This window comes from Belonocnema kinseyi, chromosome 5 (assembly GCF_010883055.1).
Source record: "Belonocnema kinseyi isolate 2016_QV_RU_SX_M_011 chromosome 5, B_treatae_v1, whole genome shotgun sequence".
NCBI lineage: Eukaryota > Metazoa > Arthropoda > Insecta > Hymenoptera > Cynipidae > Belonocnema > Belonocnema kinseyi.
Window position 1 is genome coordinate 45,557,333 of NC_046661.1, and position 26,605 is coordinate 45,583,937.

The following is a 26,605-nucleotide window of genomic DNA, read 5'->3' on the forward strand; positions in this document are numbered from 1 at the left end:
GAGGGCAGCACCTCGATAGGGCAGAAAATGTGATGTCCTATATATATAATTCCCCACTCCGACGCCCCGTACCGCATCTACGTTTATAATATCTTTGCTTTGATTCAGTTAGGAGTATACGCCAGATGGCGCAGTAGGATGGCCAACAGTAACCACGGTAATTGTTCGTTCTTGTTTTTGTTTTCATAGGCAACATACTTCGAGAAATAATTTCACAAACTTCTTTCTTCATGAAAACACATATTCATATAGAAAACAATACAAAAACAACTGGAAACGCATAAATAATTATTCTGACAATTATTTATGTATTTCTACTTGCTTTTATATTGTTTTCTGCAATTTGTTTAGTTTTTAAGTACATTATCTCAAAAGTATCTGGGTATTATCACGATTATCTGAACGGTCATCTATTATCTTATCTTAGGGATATGAGTATACGGTAGATGGTTTCAACGTCGACTTTGTTGCGACACATCTAAAGCATTGAGTGACCACCGCCTGGCAGCGGCCGCTATAGACATAAAAATAAATTAGTTTCTGAGATATCCATTCTCATAATGACATTTTAGACAGATGGAAAAATCGCGCATTCAAACAAATAGAATAGTCTTAACTTTTATACTGAAGTCTGAAAATATTAATTTTGCTCTATTCAAAGCTTATTACCACGAAGGGCGCATTCTTCACAAAATTTGTGATTAAACATTTTATTGTAACTGTGTCGTTTTTTCATCAAATTAATTTGTTTACTTTCAATGTTATTTTTTACCATTAAAACCAAAAATACGCATCTTAATGTAAAGGAGGATCAAAGCAAATTTGTAAATATAATTTAGATACAAATTTATTTTTAATCTTATTTTTTACGAATAAAAGAAAGTTCACATTTCCTATTTAAAAATTGAAATAAAAAACTTAAAGATCCTTTCCGTCTATTGGTTTTTTTCGTACCTTGTGTCGTTTGTCCAAAAATTTAATTTCTGTATTTCAATTTTTTTACCAATAAAACAAAAACTACATGTTCTATCTAAAAGTTATTTATAACAAATTTGTAGATATTTTTTAAGTGCACAATTTTTGTAAATTCATATTTTTTATATTTTGCATAGCTTCACCGCAAAATGAATTTAAAAACGCAACGTTTTTTTCTTGACTTTTTTTGCGTCGTGTGTTGTTTGGCTTAAAATTTTTATTTGTCTTTTTGGATTTTGAAAAATCTATCACTGACAATTTTCTTTTTATCGAGTACTACGAATAGGCGTCCATAAAATGTTTAATTTTGGAAAAAAATGCACTCGAAAATTTTGAAGGTGCTTTGTGTTTTTTAATTTTCATCCAAAATAGCTGGCTGACGAACTCTTCCCGTCTTTTCGCACCCTTATAAGGTATGCCAAAAGACAATCCTATCAGATAATTCCTTCAAATGTTCCGTGCTCACAGAGTACAACAATGACAAGGACAACAGACACCGGATATTTCAATTGGAAATGAAGGTTCAGTAATATTCAAAAACTTACTTATTTTAAATTCCACGATATCTAAATTGATTCAAAATTATTTTTCTGTGTAAATATATATATTAATATGTTTATCATCTAACTTCGAATTGTTGGCAGCTTTTCGTATTTCACAATGAAAAAGAAAAACAAAAAATAAATACTTACCGGTTAGTCTGATTTATGCACGTACTGTCAAAGTTTATTATTAAAAATAATAAGAATGTAAAATTGTTGTGAAAAACGGTTATTCAAGGAAAATATAATATTTTCTTTTATTCATAAAAAATGCACTAAAGGCTATACTTTAAGTGGAAGAAAGTCAAATCATTAGACCAGTTGAAACAGTCGCGAATATCGGTTTTTCAAAAAGCATCTCGGTTTCTTTAAAAATAATGTATTAAAGCAATATCTAATAAAAGCCACCTTTTCCTGCAAAGAATAATATATATTATCATTATGATTCAATAAAGATTCATAACTAATTTGTTTTTCATTCCAAATTTTCTACGTATCACACTTACCCCTATCGACCCTTCAAAAATCTACCAATGTTTCGATGTTTTTGTTGATTTTTTTCTTAAATCGATTAATATCTTTTACCTCTTCAAGCGTGTTAAAAATAGGAAAAAAATTGAATTTAAGTGTAAAAACATAAAACACATGAATTCTTAGTCACAAATTTGTTTTATGTGCAGGCAAACTTCGTCTATTGCAACTCCGGAGGAAACCCCGTCACTCCACACGTATCCGAAGTTGGTTTCACAATAGATTCCCGCTTCCACGCTGTCATTAGCTATACGGAATATGTGACCATCAATGGAGGGAGTTAGGAAAGTTGCGACATACGAGTAACTTGGCTTGCAATAAACGAGACTTGCAATAACCGATCATTTACGTATCTATTTAGAAGTATATGCCTAAATAATTTATTTAAGCACCTATTCGATGTTAAAAAATGTGGAAAATTAGAAATAGCAAATGGTAAATAATTAATGTATTCATTATTAACAATTAAAAATTTTGAGTAAAGTCCGCCTTGTTTCGGAAATGGTCGTTTCAGCGCTTGGTTGAAATATGACCCTCATGTAACGGTCTCTTTCTTTAGCAATACAATAAAAAAATTTGAGATAGTTTTAATTGCAGAATTAAAAAAGATCAAAATTCAAATTTAAAAAAAAATTGTTCTACATATATAAAAAAAATTTTGTCTGTAAGAAATCATTTTTTTATATATTTTACACGTAAATTAAATTTTTCGCATTTTTAACGTACTTGAGGACGTAAAATATATTATTCGAGTTGAAACAAAATTTAACAGTACATGCAGCTCATCAAGAACTAAATTTTTTTTTTATTACTTGTTCATTACAAATTTTTAGTTGAATTTTGTTTGAACTCAGTTAAATAATTTGAAGGTATTATTATCCAATTCTATCATTTTCAATGTTTTATCAACCTTAAATAAATATCTCACAATTAAACTTGTAATACGTTTTCAAAAATATTTATTCAAACGTTTAAATTTTTTACTTCCACGAATCGCAGTGTCGAGACTCACAGAAAATATTTATTCTACACTCACCGAATTCCAGTGAACCTAGACACGGCCTTCACGATTCGCAGGATTTTGCATTTTTAAATATTATAAACTGCAAATCATCTCTGAAACATAATCTAAGATCAAAACTGATTTCTAAAAAATAAAAAAATAATGGAAACAATTGAAAAATGACACTCTCGGCCCAATTTAAAAAGTTTTACTTGCACTAATAATAAATAATGTACAAATAAGTCGTGAACAGAATTGATATTTAGATTAAAGAATCTGCTAGCACAAATTGTCGAATCACGGCATCTATATCCTCTATTTATTCGTTATTCTGAGCTTCCTTTAGGTGCAAAACTCCATGAAAAATATCTTCCGCTCAAATCCCCTTTAATAGAGAAAGAAAAAACTGACCCCAGGTGTCGCCGAAACGAAATCAAATACTCTCGTCATTACCTCTATTATCAATATTATTATTATTATTATTAAATTATTATTTAGAGTTTCACAAAACACTCACGAAACTTCTTTGACTGTGAAAAATCTGGTAAAAATAGTTACACACCGAATGAAGTACCAAGCACGAAAACCTATACAACAATGAATTAAACCTTACTTCGCTCTAGTCAAAAGCGACCTAGAATATTATTGTACAAGATTGTTACTCTAATTGAATGAATTCCTATTAAAAAAAATTGTCTGGCTATTTCCCTATTAATTCGAAAATCTCATTCGACATTTGAAAAAAAAAACCAGACAAGTTTTACAAGAAGAGTTCCACAGATTCTATCGTTACGAAGCACTATGGGTCCCAATCAAATTGAAGAAATGAACTCAATGTGCTCGATGTTGCTCAAAAGTAATAAATCGCATTAAACTTTAGAGGAATGTTTGCCTTGTGAAATAAATTCGAACGTTCTTGGTCAGAAATAAAAATTCATTTTTATACACTTCTCATCTAAACGTTCGAAAATCGAATTCTATATTAAAATCGCGATGCGACGATCATTTATTGGGGGAGGGGGGCTGTCCAAATTGATTATGAATGATAATCGCAAGTCTTGACTATTTCACAGTTATCGCCGTTACGGAATAAAGCCTCTGGTACCGCGTATAAACACTTTAATAAATGACAGTCATGTGACTAGTCGGGGTTCGACGGAAGCGTTTCGATTCGAAACGTCCTCGTTGTTCATTTCCTGGCTTGCAATGCATTCGAGAGCCAATCCATGGCAGGGTCGAGGCCTTCACCTTTCTTCGCTGACGTTTTGAAAATTTGGAAGGTTCTGTTTTTTAGAGCGTCGAGGCCCAACGCTTGATGAACTTCCGCCACACTCAGGCAACCGGGCATGTCTTGTTTGTTCGCTAACACCACCAAAATCGCACTCTGCAATTCGTCCTCCTAAAATAAAAAGTCAGAAATATTTTATTTTGTATTTTTTTGCTTTGCAATATGCAGGATTATCGTCGAACTTATCCCGGTTTTCGAATTCAAACTTTGAAAAAATTCCAGACTAAATTTGCGAAAAATATAATTTCAACATATTCTACTGGTCCCAAACTAATTTGCCAACAATTTATTGCACAATTATTAATCAGTGGAAATACTGGTGGGAAAATTTTTTACAACATATTACAACGTTCTATGAAAACGTCGTTTTTACAGAGGATCGTAGAAAATTATACATTTTTTTAAAGTTGGTCATAGAAACTACAGAATTTGAAAAATCAAGATTTTTCTAATGCATAATTATGAAGTTTTATGATTTTGCATACAAAACAAAAACTTTCTGAAAAAATTATGAAAAGATACAACGATAAAAAGCAATCATGATTTTTGAGTTTTTTTCTAAAAAATTATGAATGCTTACAAAGACTTCAGAATAATGACACTCTTGTATGAAATTTTATGAAAATGCACGCCTTGAAAAACTAGTTTTAGTTTTTCACCATTTTTAATCGATTTTTTTTTAAGAAATCAGGAAAATTTTTTAATCAAATTAATAATTTTCTAAAATTGTATATAAAAACATTATCCTCTTAGAAAGATGAAAGATACGTGAAAACTGGCAATATTTTAAAGGCCTTCTAAAGGGACATGATCGCCATACTCGAACAGAAACAGTATCAATACAGTGAAACTCTTTTATAGCGCCGATTTTGGAGCTGACGGTGGGTGGGAACTAACTCATTATAGCCCATTCCGCTCTTTTTGTTGATACTTGAATGCACGCCTGAGTCACAAACACAGACACCGCGACCGCGCGCAGCTACCAGCGACGCGGCCTTAATTCTCGGAAGGGCTATTGAAGGGTTTCACTGAATTTGAAAAATCTCAAGCAATGGAAATATAAAAACATAATATCATTTCGGGGTTTCAAGAACTTTTGATCTATTATGTGAATTACATTTAGGTATGATTAACAACTTTTAATAATAATACATACCCTTAACATGTAAAGAAGTTCATCTTTCGATATGCCTATTCTATCTCTATCGGCGGAATCGACGACGTAAATAATTGCATCTGTATTCGAATAATAGCACCTCCAATATGGTCTGTATTAAAAAAGTTAAAAGCAATTTAACGTAAAGCTTATACTTTTTTATTGATCTACCTAGGTCCTAGGGCATTATAGAATATTGAAGAATATTTTTTAAAAAACTTTAATATTTCAAAGTACTCCACAAGATTCCATATTCTTTCTACAATCTTCTATTGCATCGCATTTAACAATATTCTAGAATTTGCATATGATTTTAGAATCAGAAGAATATCAAGAAAATACAATAACAATAAAAAAATATTCAGATTGTAAAATCCTAGAATGTTGCAGAATATTCCAGAATACTCTATAAAAATCCATATCACTCCATCTAAAATTTTGATCTAATTTCGGAAATAGATAATGTGCTATAACATCTTAGGGGCCGTTCATAAACCTCGTGACGCGTATTACTGGAAACATACCCCCCCCCCCTGTGACACTCCATCACAAATCGTTCCTGTGACATAAGCGAGGACCCCCCCCCCCCCCCCCCCCCCCCCCACACACACACACAGCGCGTCACGAGGTTTATGAACGGCCCCTTAGAACACCCAAGAATATTATATATGAATCTAGAATATCCAGATAAAAAATTCCAAAATAATTAAGAATACAAAAAAAACTCATTTCCAAAACAGTTCAAAGCTCTTCATAATATTATCATTGTAAAATATTCCTGCTTATTATAGATATGTTCAAAGCATTCTAGAATAATCAACAAACGTTCCATATTATTCTAAAAAAGGCCAAACATTCAGAAATTGCCTAGAAAAGTCAAGAACATTCCACAATATTGTAAAAAATTTCAGAATCTTCTAGCATAGAAAGATTAAGAATTTTCGTAGCATTTTCAAATAATTTTATAAATACAATGAATATTCACTAAAATCCCAAAATAACCAATATTCTATATGATCCTAGAATATGCAGATAGCAGTATATTAGGGTTCCCACCTCGATCCGAGCTCTCGCCCGGAGCTTTTTTTCGAGGCTATGGGGGGGGGGGTTCAAATTGTTAATATGGCTCATATATATATATTCACTTTTAAGAGTAAAATAAAAGTTCTAAATCCTGAAATATTTTTCACTTTTCATCTTTTTTTTTTAATGAAAAAAATTGCACACCAAAGAACTCAGTGGTCCGGAGAAATTTGCGTTCGCCTAGAGAGTCGGAGCTTGCATTTCAGAATGCCATAGTAAACTAGAACGTTTAGGAAATTCTAGAATCTTCTAAAATAATGTTAGAGATTTAAGTTGAAAAATTGAAGAAAATTCAACTACATGATAAGTGTCTGAGAATTCCACGTTGGAAATTACATTAGTTAAGATTTGGCTGTGGAATTAAGAAAAATGTATTATTATGACTAAATCAGAACCTCTAAATTCTACAAATTTAAAAGATTTAACCTCTTTGCGACACTATAGACAATTTTTAAGTTCAAAAAGTCGTTAGAGTTTTTTATTTATAATAACAAGCAGTAACTTCTTCAGCCTACCCTATTCCAGATTAATCTAACAAAATTCCGATTATAGAGAAAATCCAAGCAAGCGAAAATTGTATTTGAGAAGGGCAAGTCAAGTAGTTACATAATCGTACCTATATATGTATTTTTCCAAGATTCAGAAGCAATTAATCTTTCAAATCAGTCATAAAACAGCCTTCTAACACTTATAGGACAGCCAAAATTTCCAATACTCTATTTTCTCAGCTATTGGGATGGCCCAAGCTTTCAAATGAGTTATTAAGGCAGTATTCTACTTTGGAACTTCAAAAAAATCGAATTTTTCACATTTTTCGAAAATAAATATTTTCAAAAATATTCTCTCAAAATTTTAGAAAGCTCCAAACAGTTGTTTGAGAGATGCTCAAGTGGAAGCACTAAGAATAGTAATTAGTGTTTCAACTCCACAGTTTGGGGAATAGCACCTAAGCATTTCTGCAATGACAAAACAATTGTGAAAATTGAGTTTCATTGCTGCGTGTATTTTTAATGAAGGGTTTAGAACAGTTTTGAAAATAATGAAAGTTATGGGTGTTATAATCGGCCAAATCGCCGCTTAGTATGCCAATACGCGCGACCAAGAGTCAGAGAGAACCACTGCTCGATTAATGTTTCCAAGGAGAACAGAACACAGCCAAGACAGGCTAAATTGGAGGAAAATGTTCTTCTGGAACAGTCAGAAGGCCTTTAGTATGGTTCAGACATCGCTGGTTGAGCGTAAGTTTATTTTTTATTTAAACAAAAAAAAAAACTTTAAACGCGTTTTTCTGAAAACCACGTTTTTACAACGCCTTTTGTAAATATCTCTTACAACTACTGAACCGATTGTTATGAAATTTTAACCACATATTCTGTACACTTATACCAGGAGTCACCAAGAGTAGATCCTGTATCTACTAGCAATCCCAGGCCAATTGGTGGGATCTACTGAGTTTTTACCCAGAACTGTCAAAACCCTTTACCTGATTCGAGCCGCTGGGAAACCTTCAATTTGAAACCCTCATTTCTACTTGGAGCTTCACGCTAAAATTGAAAATTATAAAATAAAATAATAAATGTTTAGTTTAAGTTACTTTAATATTGCTAAATAAAATATTCAATGCAATTTTAATGTTATATACTCACGATTTATCTAAAGTATATCTTAATTATATAATTATTATAATTACATAAAAATTACTATATCCCAAAAAAGTGATGCGAAATATTAAAAAATATCAAAAAGTCCACGCGTTTTTGGGTTTCTATGACCCAATATTAAAAACATAATTTTAAAATCCATAATAACAATTTTTTCAATATCAAGTTTAAAAATTGTTAAGGGGATCTAAATAATTTATTAAATTATTATATCTAACAGATATACAAAAAACAAATAAATTACCATTTTTACAATCTGTTAATATCAATGCAAAGAATGTTTCCTCTTCAGATTCGATAGTGTTTTTCAAAACCTTTCTATTGAAAATTAATAATCACTTTTCATTTTGAAAGCTTTTTTTCGAATAACTCAATTTCAAAGGTTTATAATTAATTTTTTTTTTTACATTTTGAACGGCGAAAATTACAAAAAAATCATTTTTTAGTTCAGACAAATTTGTAGAATCAATTTTAATTTTTTTTTTTAATAACGATTTAAGCAGCTTTGACTTTGAAACATTCTATTTAGTTTAGAGTCGCACCGAAAGAACATTATTTTCATTTAAAAGCACTAATGCAATTTCACTTCCTTTCAAAGGCAAGTGATCAATTTTTTAAGTTTTTTAATTTTTCTATTTTCGAAATTTTAATTCGAAATAATTTCATTTAAAAATTCTCAATTAAAAAAAAAACTGAAATTTTAAATGCTTGGAATTTATTTGTGATCATTTATTTTGATTATTATTAGTATTTGATTAATTATTTAGTATTATTAATGGCGAAAAAATTTATTTGTGATCAATTACCGGAAATTACTTAGTTCAAATACTTTTAATTTCAAGTTCTGTCAAGTTACACAAAAAAAGGGTTCTCCAGGTTCAGCTTTAGAAACCAAGCCCTTTCAACTGGGAATTATTTAGAGGGTTATACATTTTTACTCAGTTTCCCATCAAGAAAAAGGCCGGGCGAACTTGGTTCACGCTGCATGTGTGGATTGTGGTGAACTGTGACTTATATTAACCGGATGAACTAAGATTATTAAAAAATTTTAATTTTAACTATATTTTTTGTTGTTGCAAAAAACGGTGTAAATTAACCCACTTTTCGGGGTTTTTTTCACCGCCATTTTGCTATTTTTGCATTTATATCAAAAATCCTAGTTCAACCGGTTGCTGGAGTGATACTTAATCTATAACTGTTGAAGTTTATTGTTTTAGACCGCCCATTCTCGAGATTTTTACAACAGTGCATTTATGGAACCTAAAAAACCCTACATCGACATCATTATTAATAATCTCATAAAAAAATTCACAAAAAAAGCTTTTCTTCGAGCGTTCAAAGTAGAATACTACCTTAAACTTCCCAGTAATCCTAACAGAAAAGAGAAAATTCCAAAACATTATTGGAAATTTCGATACATTCTGGAACAATTTAAGAAAATCCTAATTGCAAAAAATTCAAAACGCGTACTACTATTTTGTAGAATATTCAGATACATAGTCTTAGAATTCACTGAAACATTCTGAAACATTCAATAATATTTTATTAAAATTCAGAACATTCCAGAATTTGCGAAGAGTTTTAAATTGAAACAAAAATGACCAAATATTTACGAAGTATTCCAATAATTCCAGAAATACAATACTAAATAGGGACAATAAGTTATTTAACGTAAAATAATTGCCTGCAATGTGTGTTTTTAGTTAGTAGAAATTTTTTAATATTGCATTATATATTAAAGAATATGCATTGAGGGAATTTAGGTACACATGGCTTTATATAATAATTTCTGCACAATTAAATATTTTAATTTATTTATAGAAAAAGAATAAATGTTAACCCTTTCCTTCATAACAATATTTTAAGTCCTTACCGTATGCTAGTTTGTCCACCAAGGTCCCAAACTTGAAATTTTAAATTCTTGTATGTGACTTGTTCTACATTAAAACCTATCGTGGGAATTGTGGTCACCACTTCTCCAACCTGCAACCTAAGATCATATTTTCGGATTATTTTGGTTCTCAAAGCAATTTCTAATTTTCGAGTCAATTCGACAGGAACACTTCAAATTTGTTTACTATTAGTTTATAATAATATGAAAGAAAGTATTTTGCATCGAAAACGTTATCCGAGTCTAAGATGTGCCTCTAGGTTCTTTAGCGAATAGAATCTCAACACTGAAAGAATTTGATAAGCTTTATAAAATTTTTTTTCCATGTTATTTTTTCTTTTATTTTATAATATTTCTCCGTTTGGTAATTTTTCGAATTAGGTAGTCACGGAGAAAATTATCGTTTTGAAGAGAATCTGAAAATCTTTTAAAAATCATTAGCATATCCTGAATTTGATACTTAAAGCCATCTATTATCATTAAATAAATGCAAACGCTGACGATTTTAGAACGAAGAGTTCATTTAAAAATATTAATAATTAATTCATGTGACACTTAATTTCTTAGATTTTTGGATGAAAAAAACCTAACCTAGAAACTCAAATTACTATCCTAAAGTCCCTTAACTCCACGTAAAAATCAGGCTTACTGAAAAAAAATGGAAATTAAGCTGGACACGTAAACTTATGTGTCAGGAACTTTTTCAACAGCAAACTATGGAAAAACTTGGTTGACACAGATTTATAAGAATTCCAACAAACCTGTATAAAATCGTCGTTTTGCCTGCTCCGTCCAAACCTAAGATTAGAATTCGCATTTCCCGGCTGCCAATCAAATTGCGAAAGTAACTAAGCAAACCTCCTGAAAATAATTAATTTTATGAAAAATTGAAATATCGGGTGAAAGTCAAAAAAGCTTATTTCGATAGAGCCGGTCTTTCGAACACAGAGAAAATATAAAGGAAACTTACCCATTTTGAGAACGTTATTTCCAAATCATAAATTACTGAAAATTAGGCTTTTTATATAAAAAACCGATTAGATTTCAAATCAACTCGATTATTTTCTTATCAATTATTAACTGGCGTTTGTGTTCGACGATTATCGCCATACGTGACAGATGATGCAAAACAATATATCTGCCATCTGGTGGCAACTGATGTATAGAAAATAAAACATACAAATAATTTGTCCGTGAAAGAATATGGCTATTTAAAGTCAAACTCGTAAGTAAATATTCACAAGATTTAATTTTCCTTTGAAAATTATTCTCTAGTTCTTATACTAAAATAAATGACCAAATAAAATGAATGAAAATAAAACCAATAATACATGAAGGAATCATATTTTCAGGTTAGGTTGAGTAAAAGACTCTGATCTCTGGCATGCGCAGTATGCTGGGAGCGGTACCTATTATAGTAGCCAATGCGAAGTTAGCGGTAACTTTTAAATGCGAATATAAGCACTTTACTATTTTTCAGCAGAATTCAAATTCAAATTAATTTATCGCGGCTGGAAAATTGGGGTATTACTCAGTGTTCAAATAATAATACATAATTGTTATAAAATAACATTTGAAATGCAAAATTGATTAAAGATTGTGTCTTCAGCCAAAATAAAATTTGTGGTGTGTTGTCTGTTAAAACAAAAAACAATCTACTCGCCGTATCGCATTTGCAATAGTTAAACTATCGTTAAATACTCATAAATAATCTAAATTACTCTTGCATATCGGTTATACAAAATATTTTTCTTTTATCAAGCATCATCGTGTTATTTTCTTTATTGTAATTCTGCATTTAAAAGTTCCCGCCAGCTTCCCATTGGCTACTGAAATAGGTGCCGCCCCCAGCGTATTGCGCATACCAGAGATATGCGCATTCTGAGTCCACTGATTAGGTGGATAAAATCAAGATGGCCGTACGCTGAGGGACAAATGTAGCACTAAATCTGACTAAATGGATAAAAGTCATAATCTTTAATCAAAAATAAATATCTTTCCTTTAATACCTTCGTAAAAAATGATATTTTATCGTACATTTTTTTCGTAATTATTTTGTATTTTTGAAAAGCTTATTAAATAAGGAAATCGTTACAGAAGCAAATTATCGATTGTTGCATTTCATTAAATAGATTTTGAAATATAAAAGATAATATATGGAATAACATGTAGCAAAAAAGAATTTTTTATAAATTTTTTTTAAAAAAGGACCTATAAATGTTCCAATATTTGGTCCTCGGTATGCGGCCATCTCACCAGATTACCTCACATCCTAAAATACTTAAGCGCCGAATTTCAACATTCGGCAAATTTGAGGCGTTAACTTTCGAAATAACTTTCTATATTTCTTAAACTTTGGAAAAAATTATTCTTAATTTCATTATTAATTTTAGATGATACAGAAAGTGCGGAAACATCACTTTTTATTTCTGCATTCTCATCAAATCTGCAGTCAAATATCTAAGATAACCCAGGTAATATTATCTGTAACTACGGTCCTAAATTGCAGAATCAAAATCTATCAGCTGATTTGCGGTACATTTCAACGTGTTCCACGTACGTCAATTGCGTACGTTCAATATAATTGAATAATATTTCTTATGATTAATTCATTCATTATTGTGTATTTTTGTTTAATGAATTTATTTATTTTCAAGAAATATTCCATTCTGCCTGAAATTGGTATTAGAATGAGAAAAGTCTTTTCGTCTTGATAATACGGATAATGAAAATATCAGTGTATCCCAGTTCTTGCCGATAACAGCATGTTTCGAACGAGTCAGCTCATTATCGGTTTTTGTTCCCCTTCTTATCAGAGGTAAATCGTTGCACAAATTTAAATATTCTACATTTGAGCAATTTTACATGTCTTTAACTATGATAATAGTAAATTACTAAACAGTAAAATTATTTTTTGAAATAATACTGAATATTAGCGATAAAATGTTTATTTATGTTCACACACTTTTATGTCGGAAATAGAAATGCACAGGGTTTTTAATTTTTGAATTACGCGCGCAAATGTTCGATAAATGATAAATTCGATCCACTGGTGCGCACGAAATTCAAAAATTGATATGAAATTGAAAACTTGCTCTATTCTTCTGCATTTACTTGTTCAGAACTTTATGGAAACGTTTTATCGGCACAATGCCGAGTCGTTTGGTGGCAGTTTGTCAGATGACTTCAGGGCCAGACAAGGAAAAGAATTTTGAAGTAGTTCGTGATCTGGTCGTTGAAGCAAAGCGGAGAAATGCTGCTGTAAGATTTGAATTTCGTTTGATTCCATAATATTTTAATATTTTTATGGTCTCTTAAATTTATAAAAAGATCTAAATTAAATTGAGTGATTTCAGATTGCTTTTCTTCCTGAAGCTTGTGATTATTTAACCGACAACAAAAAAGATATTGTTGCCTTCGCAGACACTCTAGATGGAAATTTAGTAAAACAATACAAAGAACTGGCAGCACAAGAAAAAATATGGTTGTCTGTCGGGGGTATTCACGAAGCGGTAATAAAAAATTCATATTATTTCTTTAACCTTTCAAGCCATTCACAAAATAAGTTATGCATTTTTCTGAAACTGAAAATACCCCACCCCCGCCTCTTGTCTTATTTCAAGGAGTTTTAAGTTTTATACTATCTGTGGAAAACAAACAGTTCATTCTTGTGTTGCAGTAAGGAATTCGCTGTGTTTTTAATTTTTTAAACAGGGGCTATAATTAGTAAATATTTTACAAAAATACTACATATTTATTGAAAAGGGAATTAGAAATTAGTCTTAAAACTTGAATTTACCATTATCTTTCTATTTAGAGATACTTCTTTTGCTACAGGTGCCTGAAAATCGGGAAAAAGTTTTCAATTCCCACCTTATAATAAACGAAAAAGGGGAAATTGTTTCGGTGTATCGAAAATTACACCTGTTTGATATGAACAACAAGGCAACCGGGGTTCGGTTAATGGAATCCGATTACGCAATGAAGGGTTCCAAAATTGAATGGCCAGTTTCTACCCCTGTTGGAGAAATTGGACTTAGTATCGTATCCTTTATTAAAAATTATTTCATTTTGCTTATTTTAATTTTTAATTATTCGGTTTGCAAAGTTTTCCATCATAAAATGGATTTGCTCATGAAATTTTCGAACTTGAATAGAAGAAATTCTAAATTTAAAGAGTACCCTACCGAAAGAAATCTCTGAGTTTTCTTTAGCGAAATAGCTTGGCCCATTTGAGTCTATAAACAAAGTCGATTTGAAACAAAATAGTCTCGGAGATAGTTTGAGAGATTTGGGTCCTTTTCAAGATCCTTTCAGTGGTCCTTTTAAGAGTGGTGCGACGGTAATATAATGTTCCTTTTGTATTCGTCACGTGCCGGGCGGGCAGAGTTATTTACAGTAGTTGGTCGTGGCTAATCCGCTCTCCCTTTTTAAATGTCTCTTCAAATTATTAACACTTTTTTGTTAATTTATGAATTTTCTCATTATACTTATTTATAATTATAACTTATATACTGATATACAATTTTCTAGTTGAATTAAAAAATGTTGTCTTTTTTGGCGTATTAAAAAAATCTACTTCTAAATTTTAATCCGAAAGCTTAACAAAGGACCCTTGAGTGTCGGCTACTCTATTGAGATAGCCTCTCTGCTTGTTATTTATGATCGTATTCTTATTTGAATTTCGGAAAGGATATTTTAAAGCCTTCAGACCATTTAAACGAGCTTCCTGGACCTTTAAAAACATCTATCTGAGTGCCCGCGGAGAATTACTCTGAGCTTCTTTGACCTACAGAATTTTTAGTATACACTCAAAGATTCTTTTCGGTAGGGTTTATTTGATCATTTTCATAATTCAAATAAATTTATATCAAAAACTATAAAAATTGGAGAATCAATTCAAATCAAACTGTCTCAAAATAATAAGCTATCTGAATGAGAACAATTTTATTTTGAGGTCTTCATACCATTTTTGTTTAGTAAGTATTTGAGACTGAAAATTCTAAAACTTCAAAATTTCAATATCAATATTGTAAACCTTTTTCAATGTCAAGTTGTTCAACTATTAACACTTTCTATTTGGAATAAAATTGTCAAAAATTGAAGAATCAATTCAAAATTCTTCAATATCAAACATTGTTAGTTTTGTATTGTCTTATTTATAATGTTTCAATTTCCATTTTGGCATTTTAAGATTTGAGATGAATTAATCTCTCTACTTAATCTTTTTTCACTTCTAAGGCTTCTAATTTAAAATTTTTTAATTTTAAATCCATAATTTTTGAACAGTCTAATATTAACCCATGAATTAAAAATTATTCATTTTTGAAGTCTTTATTGGAAATTGCACAATATTTAACGCTTGAACTTACAATTATACAGCCAACCACAGCGACCTACATAAAGTTGTAGTAATGGTCAAGCTTAACCGAAATCCAAACTTTTTAAATTTTCTCCTTGCCAGTTTATTTTTCGATTCGAACTTAAATTTTTAGTCGAGGTTGAATTTTTCCAAGTTGGCCGCTTAGAATTTTTAAATGCTTTTTCAATATGATGAGTTAGTCTTTTCATAGCTTTCATTTTAAAAGGCATTTTCTGAAGTTGAGGTGACGAACATTTTTGTTTGTAAAAGTCAGTAACAAGAAATGTATAATGTTTCACCATGACTCACATTTTTCTCGTAAACGGCTAAACGAATATTAACAACTGTGACGCCCAGAATTTTACTTATGAATGTATATTATAGAAATATACTTTTGAATTTACAAAGATTAAATTGTTAATGAAAATGTCATTTGTTTATCAACAATTTGAGATTTTTTCCAATCATAAAAAATTGTTCATCTCACGTTGTTCTACGTTGCTTTTGGAGAGAAACGCTGAAAGAAATACGATGTAATTCTTATCAGAGACATTGATACAACGTTTTTTCAAGTTTCGGTCACACATTTTATTTTTCTCCACCTAAACTTCAGTGACGAGCGGGTCACGTGACCAGATTCCTACCTTACCGCCACCTTTCTTATTTCCCAACTTTTTTTCACACGAAGCGCCACATCGAGTTGAAAATTTGAGATAATAAATAAGAAGCACTAAGAAAGGTGGGCCTAGTCCTAAAAATTAATAATTATAAAAAAAGCAAAAAAAATTATTTACAACAAATTTTGTTTTCATAATTATACAAATTTAGAACCAGACCCACCATTCTTAGTGCTTCTTGTTGAGTATCCCAAATTTTCAACTCGATGTTGCGTGTGAATATAAGTTGAGAAATAAAAAAAGTTGCGGCTTGAAAAAGCATTTGAAAATGCTAAGCAGCCAACTTGGGAAAATTCAAGCTCGACTAAAATTCAGGTTCGAATAAAAAAAAATTGGTAAGCAGAAAAATTCAAAATTTTGGATTCCGGTTTAGCTTGACAAATATGCACTATGGAGGCCGCTTTTTTGGCTCCATAGCCTTTTTTATTTTTGTGTGGCTGTGTTATTTAATTTTGAAAGATTAAATTCCAACATTTTCCAGTGTAAATTATCTAATGTGAAACGCTTTAAAATTTTTAGCCCTAATTTGTAAATTAAAAAAATGTAGTGATTTTTGCACCTACAAGAGTAAATAAAAGTTGTGAAAATAACCATAGTTTAAAAAAGGACTAAAAGTGCATTTTTAAAAATCACCAAAAGTGGAAATGAGCAATACGAATTATGCAATTTTATAATAACGTCCCGAAGTACACGAATAAACATTAGGAGTCAAGGTTTGAAAATGCAAAAGGTCTGATAAGTTAAAAAGCATGGTTCTAATAAAAAATTCACAAAAGTAATCTAATGAAATCATTCAACAGCAACAAAAAATTATATTTTATGAGTACTTGACGATTTGTTAGTGTTATGATATGAGATTTCCAGAACTCGCTTTGTGCCTGCGGGACATGGGTGCCAAAATTTTGACCTATCCTTCAGCTTTTACATATCAAACTGGTGCCGCTCACTGGGATGTATTACTTAGAGCTAGAGCTATAGAGTCCCAATGCTATGTAATAGCAGCTGCTCAAACAGGAACTCATAATAGAAAAAGAGTCAGCTGGGGTCACGCAATGGTATGATTTAACAATTTTTATTATCAAAAACAAGGGACATCTTTCTCCGGAAATCGTTAAATTTTTTCAGATTGTCGATCCCTGGGGTTCGGTTATAGCGCAGTGTTCTGAAGGAACTGGAATAGCGATAGCATCGATCGATCTCGAATCACTCCACAGAACCCGTCAAAACATGCCAGTTGAAAATCACCGACGCACGGATATTTATCCAGAAATAAAACCTTTAAATTTGTGAAGTACTTGTTTATTAATAACTTGAAATAGGAAACATCGATCTTAGTATTATTGTATTCATATAATAATTTTTACATTCTTGTAATAGCTTTTCTATATATTTTTTTAATATAGTAGATAGTATATTAGTGAAACGCTAAAATGTCTCGCAATACTTACAAATGAGAGAAAATAGTTCCTCTTTAATTTACCCAGCTGATACTATGCACATTTGTGATATTTGAGATACAAGTATTGAAAATTATCTTCTATAGACAATAGGAAAACAATAGCAAAACTGTTAACAAACTCTTCCCAGACCACACATTTTTCAGAAAGAGTATTCCGAACTTCTCTGAAGAAAACTGTTGAGCTTGCAACTTGTTTCTCCTCAACTTCTTCTTTATTGTACATGAGTTTATTTTGAAGAAACAGATTTTCGGTGCTTTCATGTGGCTTTGCTTTGGTAATAAGAACTCTCCTCAGAGCTGCTTTTCAGACCAATGAGAGATGCGTCGACTCCGCTGAGAGCCCAATTGTGGTCGCAAATTTCCAGGGCTTCCCACTCGGCTTTGAAAGCGGCTTTGGGGTCAGGAGGCATCGACATTGCTGACATGGATACCTGGTCTTGCAATTGTCTCGTAGAGTCGGCTGCGTTGTTCTCTCCTAAGACTAAGGTGTAAATTGACCGTAACCCGAATACGTTCAGGAAATACCAGGACACCGAGGAGACCCAAGCAGCATCTAGGGTTGTCAATTCGATTCCACGCTGCAGCATTGGCTTAAAGCGCAGAGTTAGTGGAAATGGAACTTTCGCTAGAATCAAGAATAAATGTGTTTTTTAAATATAAGAATGCGCTTTTTTCGAATTTTTTATGTCTCATAAGACTCGATTTCAGATTGTGTACAGCAAGATGAGAAAAACGGATTTTCGATCGGTTCTCGAAATGGAATAGTTTTGCAATTACATATACACGCGTGGATAAAAGCAACCCACTTGTAACGAATCCAGAAAACATCCAGTTGATCCATCCTCCAATGACTACCATCGGAAGAACGTTGGTGATGTTTCCCTTCAACATATCGGTCATCATGCTAGGATCCGCCATTGGATTTTGGGTAACTGGTGCTCGCTTCTGTGTCTTAAAGTATCCCATTTCTTCATTATTGAAGAACTGCTTCCTCGTTTTGAAGCCATATTTGGAAATATAGTGACCATTCTCCCTCAGCAATCTCGAACGCATCATTACTTGGCTAATTGAGATAAATCAAAATTGGTATCGATTACAATTTTACTAAATATATCTATAGCAAAAGATAAATATTAGGTTATTATCGGGAAAATGCATCAGTTATGCTACTACTATTCAATTGTTAAATATTATTTTACACTTAATCTATTTAATTTAAATTTCTTTGTGATAAATTTAATTGCCTGATTTCCACTGTTTTTAAACAGTGATTTCGAAAAACATGATCATTCTGATATAAGATATGAATGTTAGGGAAAGAAAATTTATAATTCTTAATTATTACACTGAAAAAGTTTATTTAAATATAAAAATTTCTGAACTAAAGAATGCTAATTTAGAAAGTTCAAAATTGTACAATTTTTTAAATAAAAATTCGTCATTAAAACAATTGAATAACTTGAAATTAAAAATGTTAGATTAATAATGTAATAATAGTTAAACAATTTTAAACTAAAAAGATAGATATTGAATAAGTTTAAATCGAACCTTTATAGATCGGAAAATTGTTCTATTCTGATAACCTAAGTTACATTTGTATTTATTTTTAGTCAACTGCATGAATCAACAAGAAGAAGTACCGTAAACCGACCATTCCTGGGACAACGTAAAAAGTATGTCCATTACTGGGACAATAATAAATATCGTTGAGTATCTTTTATATTCCAACATAAATCATAAAAGTAAAAATGTTCTAGTATTTTTCAAGTTCTTTTCAATTTATTACCACAATTTATTTTTGTTCTGACAAGTTATACATCTAGTAAAAAATATTTTAAAATACTCCTCAAAATCTGTGAATGAACTGTTGCCAAATTCGCCATTTTTTGTATTTTAAAACTTTCCGCATAGCTTTTATATCCTATTGCATTATTAAAATTTCCTACGCCAACAGAAAAAGTAATGTTCTTGAATATTTTCAATATGTTTAAGAATAAAATTCATAACTTTTTTAGCGATTTTATTCAATATGTTATGAATATTTTTATTTCCCGCATTGGGACAAATTCTTGACGAAGTTGCTTAAACCGGCACAAGCTGTCACTGACTGACTTCAACGCGAATTTCGCAAATGCATTTCCATTATTGGGACAGTCACTTTCGCCGTGTTCTTAATTATATTTCGCAGTATTGTGTTAGTGACATATTAAAAACATTGTTTATAAGATTCACACTTGCTTATTGATTATTATATATTATTTTTCAATAAACAATAGTAAATATGCATTAAAATTTAATACTAAATATTAATGAAATTAATATGATCTATTTACTTTTTAAAATAAATTAAGTAAATTAATTTTTCTGTTCATAATTTATATTTTCAAATAAAAAATATAACTTTTTTGAAGAAAACTCGTCTTTTAAATGGAAAATTCATCAGTTTGGTTGAAATTTTTTTCTTTCTTGACTGAAAAATGTTTTTTTTTTTTTTATTAAAACTTGAACTATTTTATTGAAAATTCGTCTTTTTGGTTATAAAATTCATCTTTTTAATTATGTGAATGTCATAATCAGTTTTATTGAAAACTCGTTTTTTTTAATTAGTTCAACTGCTTTTAATTTGTAATTAAAATATTTTTTTGGTTTAAATATCAACTATTATATTTTTTTTATCAGAATTCACCTAATCTGCTTAATCTAATACTTCAATTTTGCTAACAAATTGTTGAATTTTAAAATAAAAAGAATAATTTTCTACCAAAAACATGAATTCCAATCAAAAAATATAATCGTTAATATTTCAACTAAAAAATGTTTTAATTATGAATGAAAGAAATGAAATTAATTGAAAAAAAATTAATTAAAAAAATAAACGAATATATACTCAAATAGTTAGAATTGTAACCAAAAAAATAAAATTTCTACAAAAAGAGATGATTTGTCAACCAAATAAGATTTTTCATTCAAAAAAGGAAAAAAATATTTCAACCTGAGAGTTGCATTTTTGTTCAAAAATATGAAATTTATCATTAAAAAGATCAATTTTCGAACCAAAAAGACGAATATTGAACAGAATAGTTGAAATTTTACTCAACAAGATTTTCCAGTCAATGAAATTGTCAACCAAATTATAAAATTTTTAACCAAAAAATAATTTAAATTGTTTGAATACTTTTTTCCATGGATGTACTAATTTTAATTAAGATAAATTCTATAACAAAATTTACAAACAAAAAGCTAAATTTGCAAGTAAATAGATAATATTAATCTTATTAATTTTTATCATATTTAATATTACTCTACAATATTAAATGTTAATGCAAACTTACTAATTTGATTAAAAATTAAATTTATGAGTTACTATTAAATTACTTACCAGAGAAATTTGCCAAATTTGAGGTTCGAATCAGAGGTTTCAATAAACTACTTTAAAAAAGTTTTTTAGAATAAATAATCAATTAAACGTCAAGCGTGAAGCTTAGAAACAATATTTTTAATATTAATTAATTTATTGTTATTTTGTTAAGCAAAACGTTAACATGTTGACATGAAGTTTATAAGAAAAATATAAAAATAAATAAATTCCTTATAATTTATAACAATCCATTCTTGCTTTTTAATGTATTCTGTAAGCAATTGTAAGTATAATTATAATTATAAGGGTTATATTATAATTTATTTTGATAAACCCCATTGGATTTTCCTTGTCCCAGTATTGGCTTATTTTGTATCCCACTTAAGGATATACCTCAAAATTCTTGTCTCACTAATGGGCGATCTGACTATCTTAAAAAATATTCATTTTTATGAATTAAGTATAAAATTAAGAAAGAATTTTCTGTTCTAATCTATTAAATAATGTACGATGTTCCACTGTAACATTTGATATAATTGAAACATTGACTTAATTTTTTTTTTAATGTAGGTACTGAAAGCTAGTGACATAGTCATAGACATATTCAAATTTGCACCTGTGAAACACAGCGCCTAAAACCGTGAAAATTTTAACATTTTAGCGAATACATGCTTCCGATATTTTTTAAACCTTGTAAATCGAGGAATTTCAATGTTTTAACTACAAAAGTAGCCACGAAAATGTCATAAAAAGTCATTTTCAAGGTTAAAACTAAGAAAAAGGGAACATCAAGGGGCTAGTAGTGTCTTTGTTAAAAGAACGGTATTAAAGATGTGTGGCTGAAACGCCGTTAACCATTTTTTAAAGAAGCTATATCTGAAATAAAGATAGGACTGTGTAAGAAAGCACCCTTACACCTTTTTTAGTATCCTTTCTTTTCATTACTTGAAAAATGAAAATACAACCGTAGAAAAAATGCATATTCTAGAAGGTAGTATATTTTTTGAAGGGGTCATACTGAAAAGAGGGTAGCCATGAGTAGAAACACAACTATACCCCTTTGAAATTTTTGTAAACACTGCAAATATTTAGTAAATTCCTTCAACGAATTTATTTTCATAAAATATATTTATATTAAGGTGACATGTTTTTACATTGATTTTATGATTACTTTGAAATTATTATTAATTAGTTTAACTGAACTAATGGAAGAAGCCATTCAAGATTTTAACTTGAAGCCAATTGAAATTGAGAGAAATGAAGAAAATAAATATATACAAAATACAAGGTTTAGCATCATTAAAAAAGTCCTAAAATTTATATCATAGATCAATTAATCAATATTACCGTAAAAGCAGAGCACCTGAGAAAACATAAAAATGATAAAAATGTAAAATACAAGCGAGCCTTGTAAATGATGCAGTGATCAAAGAAACTGAAATACATTTAAAAAGGAATAAAAGAAAATTAATAAAATCTTTAAATTTATTTGCATAATAATAAATAATAATAGTAATAGTAAAATACATACAAATGATTATAGATCGAAAACAATGAAATTAATTCTGCACTTGTGTATATTAATATTATGCACTGAAAGGTATGACATTTAAAAAAAAAATATTGCGAATTTCCTGCCGCCCCCTTATATTTCTAGATATGATACGCTTAGCGTATTCGATTTTTTTCAAAATAATTTTTGTTATTCTATTATCAATCTCAAGTTACTTGCCTTTAAATTTTCCACAATTATGTCAGTGTTTAATTAAATATAAAGAAAAAATAAATCTAACACTTATTATCCGATCCCTATATTACATAAATATAATATTGAGGTAAAATTAATCATTTGTTGAAATCCATCATTTATAAAACATGATTTTATATCTATAGTTTTTCTTTGTAAAAAACCCCAATATTTATCACACAGACAGTAATTTTCCAATTTCACTTTTTAAGGGTTTAATTTTTGTTAACAGGCAAAGTCGTATAATTGATTTGACACGAATCAGTAGAATAAAAATGAGCACAAGCGTATAAAATATTGGCGAAAAGCAATGTTTAGTGCGCGAAATTTACATCAATTTTGTGCAACAGACATACAGTGAAATTGTAATCAAAGGTGTAGAAATGCAGAAAAAAGTAGAGTTGAATAATGCAGTTCTTATCCATAGAATGATTTTATTTACCTGTCTTGTACTTGCTGAACTTCGATTTTCTTTTGTGAGAACAGTAACATAGAAACAAAATGTCTAACTATTCCTACTAAAAACGTTATAACGACAATCGGTAAAAATACCCAACTACGAATATTTGGGTCCAATAAAAGTTCTGCCATTATGAAAACCTCTTGAAAATGTAGTGATTATCAAAAATCAAACACTTTTCTCTTCCATATTTTTTGACACGAGCAGGAATGACCATGATCTAATAAATACATGGTCTGGCCACTTGAGGGCCCTGTTTCGTTGAAGAATCCAACCGCTTAATTCCACCATTTTGTTAGTTTGTCCGCGCAGTTTGAGTTTGACACGTAAGACTGTACGGCGGACTGTTATGGGAAGAAATATTATGAGAATATTAAAAGAATGAATTTAAAAAGAACTTGCAATGAATAAATTAGAACATTAGTGAGGAAATAAATTAAATTCTGACCAGAATGTAAGTTTGTAAATATTACTGAATGAGAATAATTAAAAGCATATACAATTTTTGATATTTATGATAATGAATTTCATTGTAAATATTTCCGTTTGCCAGTGAATGAATAATTCTCAGGTGGACAATTCTTTCAAAAATATATATGTGAAAGTGACAGAGGTTTGTAATAGAATTACGCGGGTCCGTAAATTTTACAGTACGCAATATTATGGGGGTTTGCCAACATTTATTGTAATTTTGAACAGTCTACTAAGAATAAGGGAGATTTTTAATGTGATACAATGTGATTTCATATTATATCTAATAAGTGTAAAGGCAAGAGGGAGTGACTGACAAAATGAAAATTGTGCCTGATATCAGTAAAAATTTGCGTCAAATTCATATCGCCATTTACAACAAATGAAATTTCGCCTCCGAATCAGGTTAACACTTTTTTTAAACCCGAAATAGTGATAAGAAATGAAATACTCAATAAAAATAAATATACGTACCTTTAAAATTGAAGTTTGAAAGTTTTCAATTCAAAAATGGTGTATTCAAATGCTCAATAACTTACACGTATAAACTGGAAGGTACTAACACTTTTAAATTGAACAGTTTTAAGCGACATGCAAATAAACTGCAAAATGTAGAACTTTTATACATTATAGAGTTCAAAGATTGAGATTGGTTCAAAAAATATAAATCCACGTTAACATTTTCAATAGTAAAAATTAAAGAATCAAGCAATAAACTCTAAAAATGTACAAAATTATGTTATTTTAAGTAATTTTAAACTAGACACATTTAAAATTGAAAAATAATTGTTTAACTTAACATTTCTTAAATTAGAAGTTAAATTATTTTAATTTTAAATAGTCTAGGCATCCTTCAAAAGCTTTAAAATTTTATTTTGAAATCTAGAAAAATCTAGAAGTGCTTTTAAATTTTTCCAAATTCAAAATCATTTTTGAATTTTTGTCAGAACTTTTAAATATATTTTAAAATGAATTGAATTTTTTCTATAACTTTGAAAAAATCCTGCAAATTAAACAAAAATTAAATTTGAATTTATAAAAAACAATAGAACACTTATTATTTATACAAATATTAGAGTAAAATTAAGATATATTTAGAAGTTTTAAAAATATTCGAATTAAATTTAGAACTTGAAATAATTTGAAATACTTACAGCCGAATTTAAAATAAAATTTAGATTTTTGCAGATTTTAAACTAAAAAATTAGAGTTTTTTAAAGAATTGTGAAAGAATACAAAAGAATAAAAATTTTCTTAAGATTCTTAGGAAAATCGAAAATAATTTTTCACCTTGAAAATTATTGTAACAGAAAGTTTAAGAAAATTTTAAGAGATTAAAAAAATGATCAAAGAAGAACATGAAGGATGGTATTTTCTCCAAAAAAATTTTTTTCTCAAAATTTCCACCGGAACAAAGCAGAAACATGGGCATTATTAACTCCTCTTTCATTTCCCAAACTTTCAGAGCGATACCTTATTTCGTTTAGACGTAGTTGGGAAAGAAAAATCGAAGACCATGTTTGGTCACGTGACCCTCTCGTCACATGGCCTTAAGGGCATGTAACACAGCCAAATACCTATATTATCGACCTCACTTTATCAGCTCACTGAATATTTTTTTGAACCTAAGAACTTTTATTGTAAATGAAATATTGAGCTGAAACTTTGGAAAATGTATTAGAGTACAATAAAGTACGTTTAGGTACTGCTTTTTGGTAGAAACTTTACTGAAAATTATTTCATCTTTTTTCTGAACCTTGACATTTTTTGAACGTTCCAACTTTTTTATACATAAAATATCGGTCTCAAACTTTGAGAAATGCAAGAACCGAAAGAAAACTACGTTAAAGTACAAAATTTAATAATAAAAGATGTAAGAAAATATATTTCAACAATCAATTCCAACGGCATCAGCCGGTATCGTTGTACACGAAAATACGAAACCTGGAGGCCAGTAGACGAGGCTCTAGAGGGTTCGTATTTTCTTTTACAACGTTACCGGCTGAAGCCGTTGGAATTGATTGTTGTAATATTTTTTTTTACATCTTTTATTATTAAGCTTTGTACTTTAACGTAGTTTTTTTTCGGCTCTTGCATTTCTCAAAGTTTGAGACCGATCTTTTATGTATAAAAAAAGTGCGAACGTTCAAAAAATGTCAAGGTTCAGAAAAAAGATGAAATAATTTTCTGTAAAGTTCCTACCAAAAGGCAGCACCTAAACGTACTTTATTGTACTCTAATACATTTTCCAAAGTTTCAGCTCAATATTTTATTTACAATAAAAGTTCTTAGGTTCAAAAAAATATTCAGTGAGCTGATAAAGTGAGGTCGATAATATAGGTATGTGGCTGTGTCACATGCCCTTAAGCAAAATTTAATGTTTACGAGAATTTTGAGGAAGCAGAGTTTGGAAACAATTTCTGCCAGGGACCTGTAGGTTCATTTACTGTTAGTTAGATGGCGCTTATTCAGAATGTAAGTCCTCAAAACGATACATAGAAGTGCCACCACTATGCTAGCAAAGATATTTGGTCCTAGATAAGGCATGAGATTAGTTGCACCATATACCGGTAGTTAGCGCGACGGGAAAGTTTGTGGTCCTGCATATATATATTGCCTTTAGTTCGGCCACATACTTGTAGAGGCGCGACATGTACCGATTGGTTCCGCCAATGTTTGTAGAGGCACGACAGGCAGCTATATGTAACACGCGGAGCCGAATTTGGCGCGGAATTATCCCGAATTTAAAAGTTCAAAAATTTCGCGTTGATTTATTAAAATAGATCCTGTTCGGCTCCGTTGTCTCGTTACCGCAATTAAGGGTTTAGAAACCCAAACTCTTCGATGAAACTCTTCTTTCTGAAAACGGATAATTAGGCAACAAAATAAACCGACAACTATAGATTTTGTGATATTAGATTAACCAAATGAATTTATTCAG

The 26,605-nt window shown here is 30.0% G+C and overlaps 3 protein-coding genes across 5 annotated transcripts; 1 reads left to right on the top strand and 2 right to left on the bottom strand.

Moving 5' to 3' along the window:
- Window positions 1-3,244: 3,244 nt before the first annotated feature.
- Window positions 3,245-11,451, bottom strand: LOC117172454 (ADP-ribosylation factor-like protein 1). The gene is made up of 5 exons (XM_033360403.1): window positions 11,101-11,451; window positions 10,892-10,991; window positions 10,113-10,229; window positions 5,496-5,607; window positions 3,245-4,450 (listed from the first exon to the last, which is right to left on the bottom strand). Exons 1-5 carry the CDS (start codon window positions 11,102-11,104, stop codon window positions 4,241-4,243), a joined length of 543 nt encoding a protein of 180 aa, XP_033216294.1. The 5' UTR covers window positions 11,105-11,451; the 3' UTR covers window positions 3,245-4,240.
- On the top strand, window positions 11,280-17,464 carry LOC117172452 (deaminated glutathione amidase). Of its 3 annotated transcripts, none has more exons than XM_033360399.1 (8): window positions 11,280-11,355; window positions 12,524-12,699; window positions 12,788-12,948; window positions 13,253-13,391; window positions 13,487-13,642; window positions 13,968-14,174; window positions 17,012-17,224; window positions 17,295-17,464. In XM_033360399.1, exons 3-8 carry the CDS (start codon window positions 12,896-12,898, stop codon window positions 17,457-17,459), a joined length of 933 nt encoding a protein of 310 aa, XP_033216290.1. In that variant the 5' UTR covers window positions 11,280-11,355; window positions 12,524-12,699; window positions 12,788-12,895; the 3' UTR covers window positions 17,460-17,464. The 3 variants fall into 3 exon arrangements, with proteins under 3 accessions (XP_033216290.1, XP_033216291.1, XP_033216292.1); XM_033360400.1 differs by having other exon boundaries at window positions 12,524-12,686; XM_033360401.1 differs by having other exon boundaries at window positions 12,524-12,604.
- On the bottom strand, window positions 17,460-23,429 carry LOC117172453 (ER membrane protein complex subunit 3). The gene is made up of 3 exons (XM_033360402.1): window positions 23,176-23,429; window positions 18,435-18,691; window positions 17,460-18,253 (listed from the first exon to the last, which is right to left on the bottom strand). Exons 1-3 carry the CDS (start codon window positions 23,322-23,324, stop codon window positions 17,886-17,888), a joined length of 774 nt encoding a protein of 257 aa, XP_033216293.1. The 5' UTR covers window positions 23,325-23,429; the 3' UTR covers window positions 17,460-17,885.
- Between the last annotated feature and the right edge of the window lie 3,176 nt (window positions 23,430-26,605).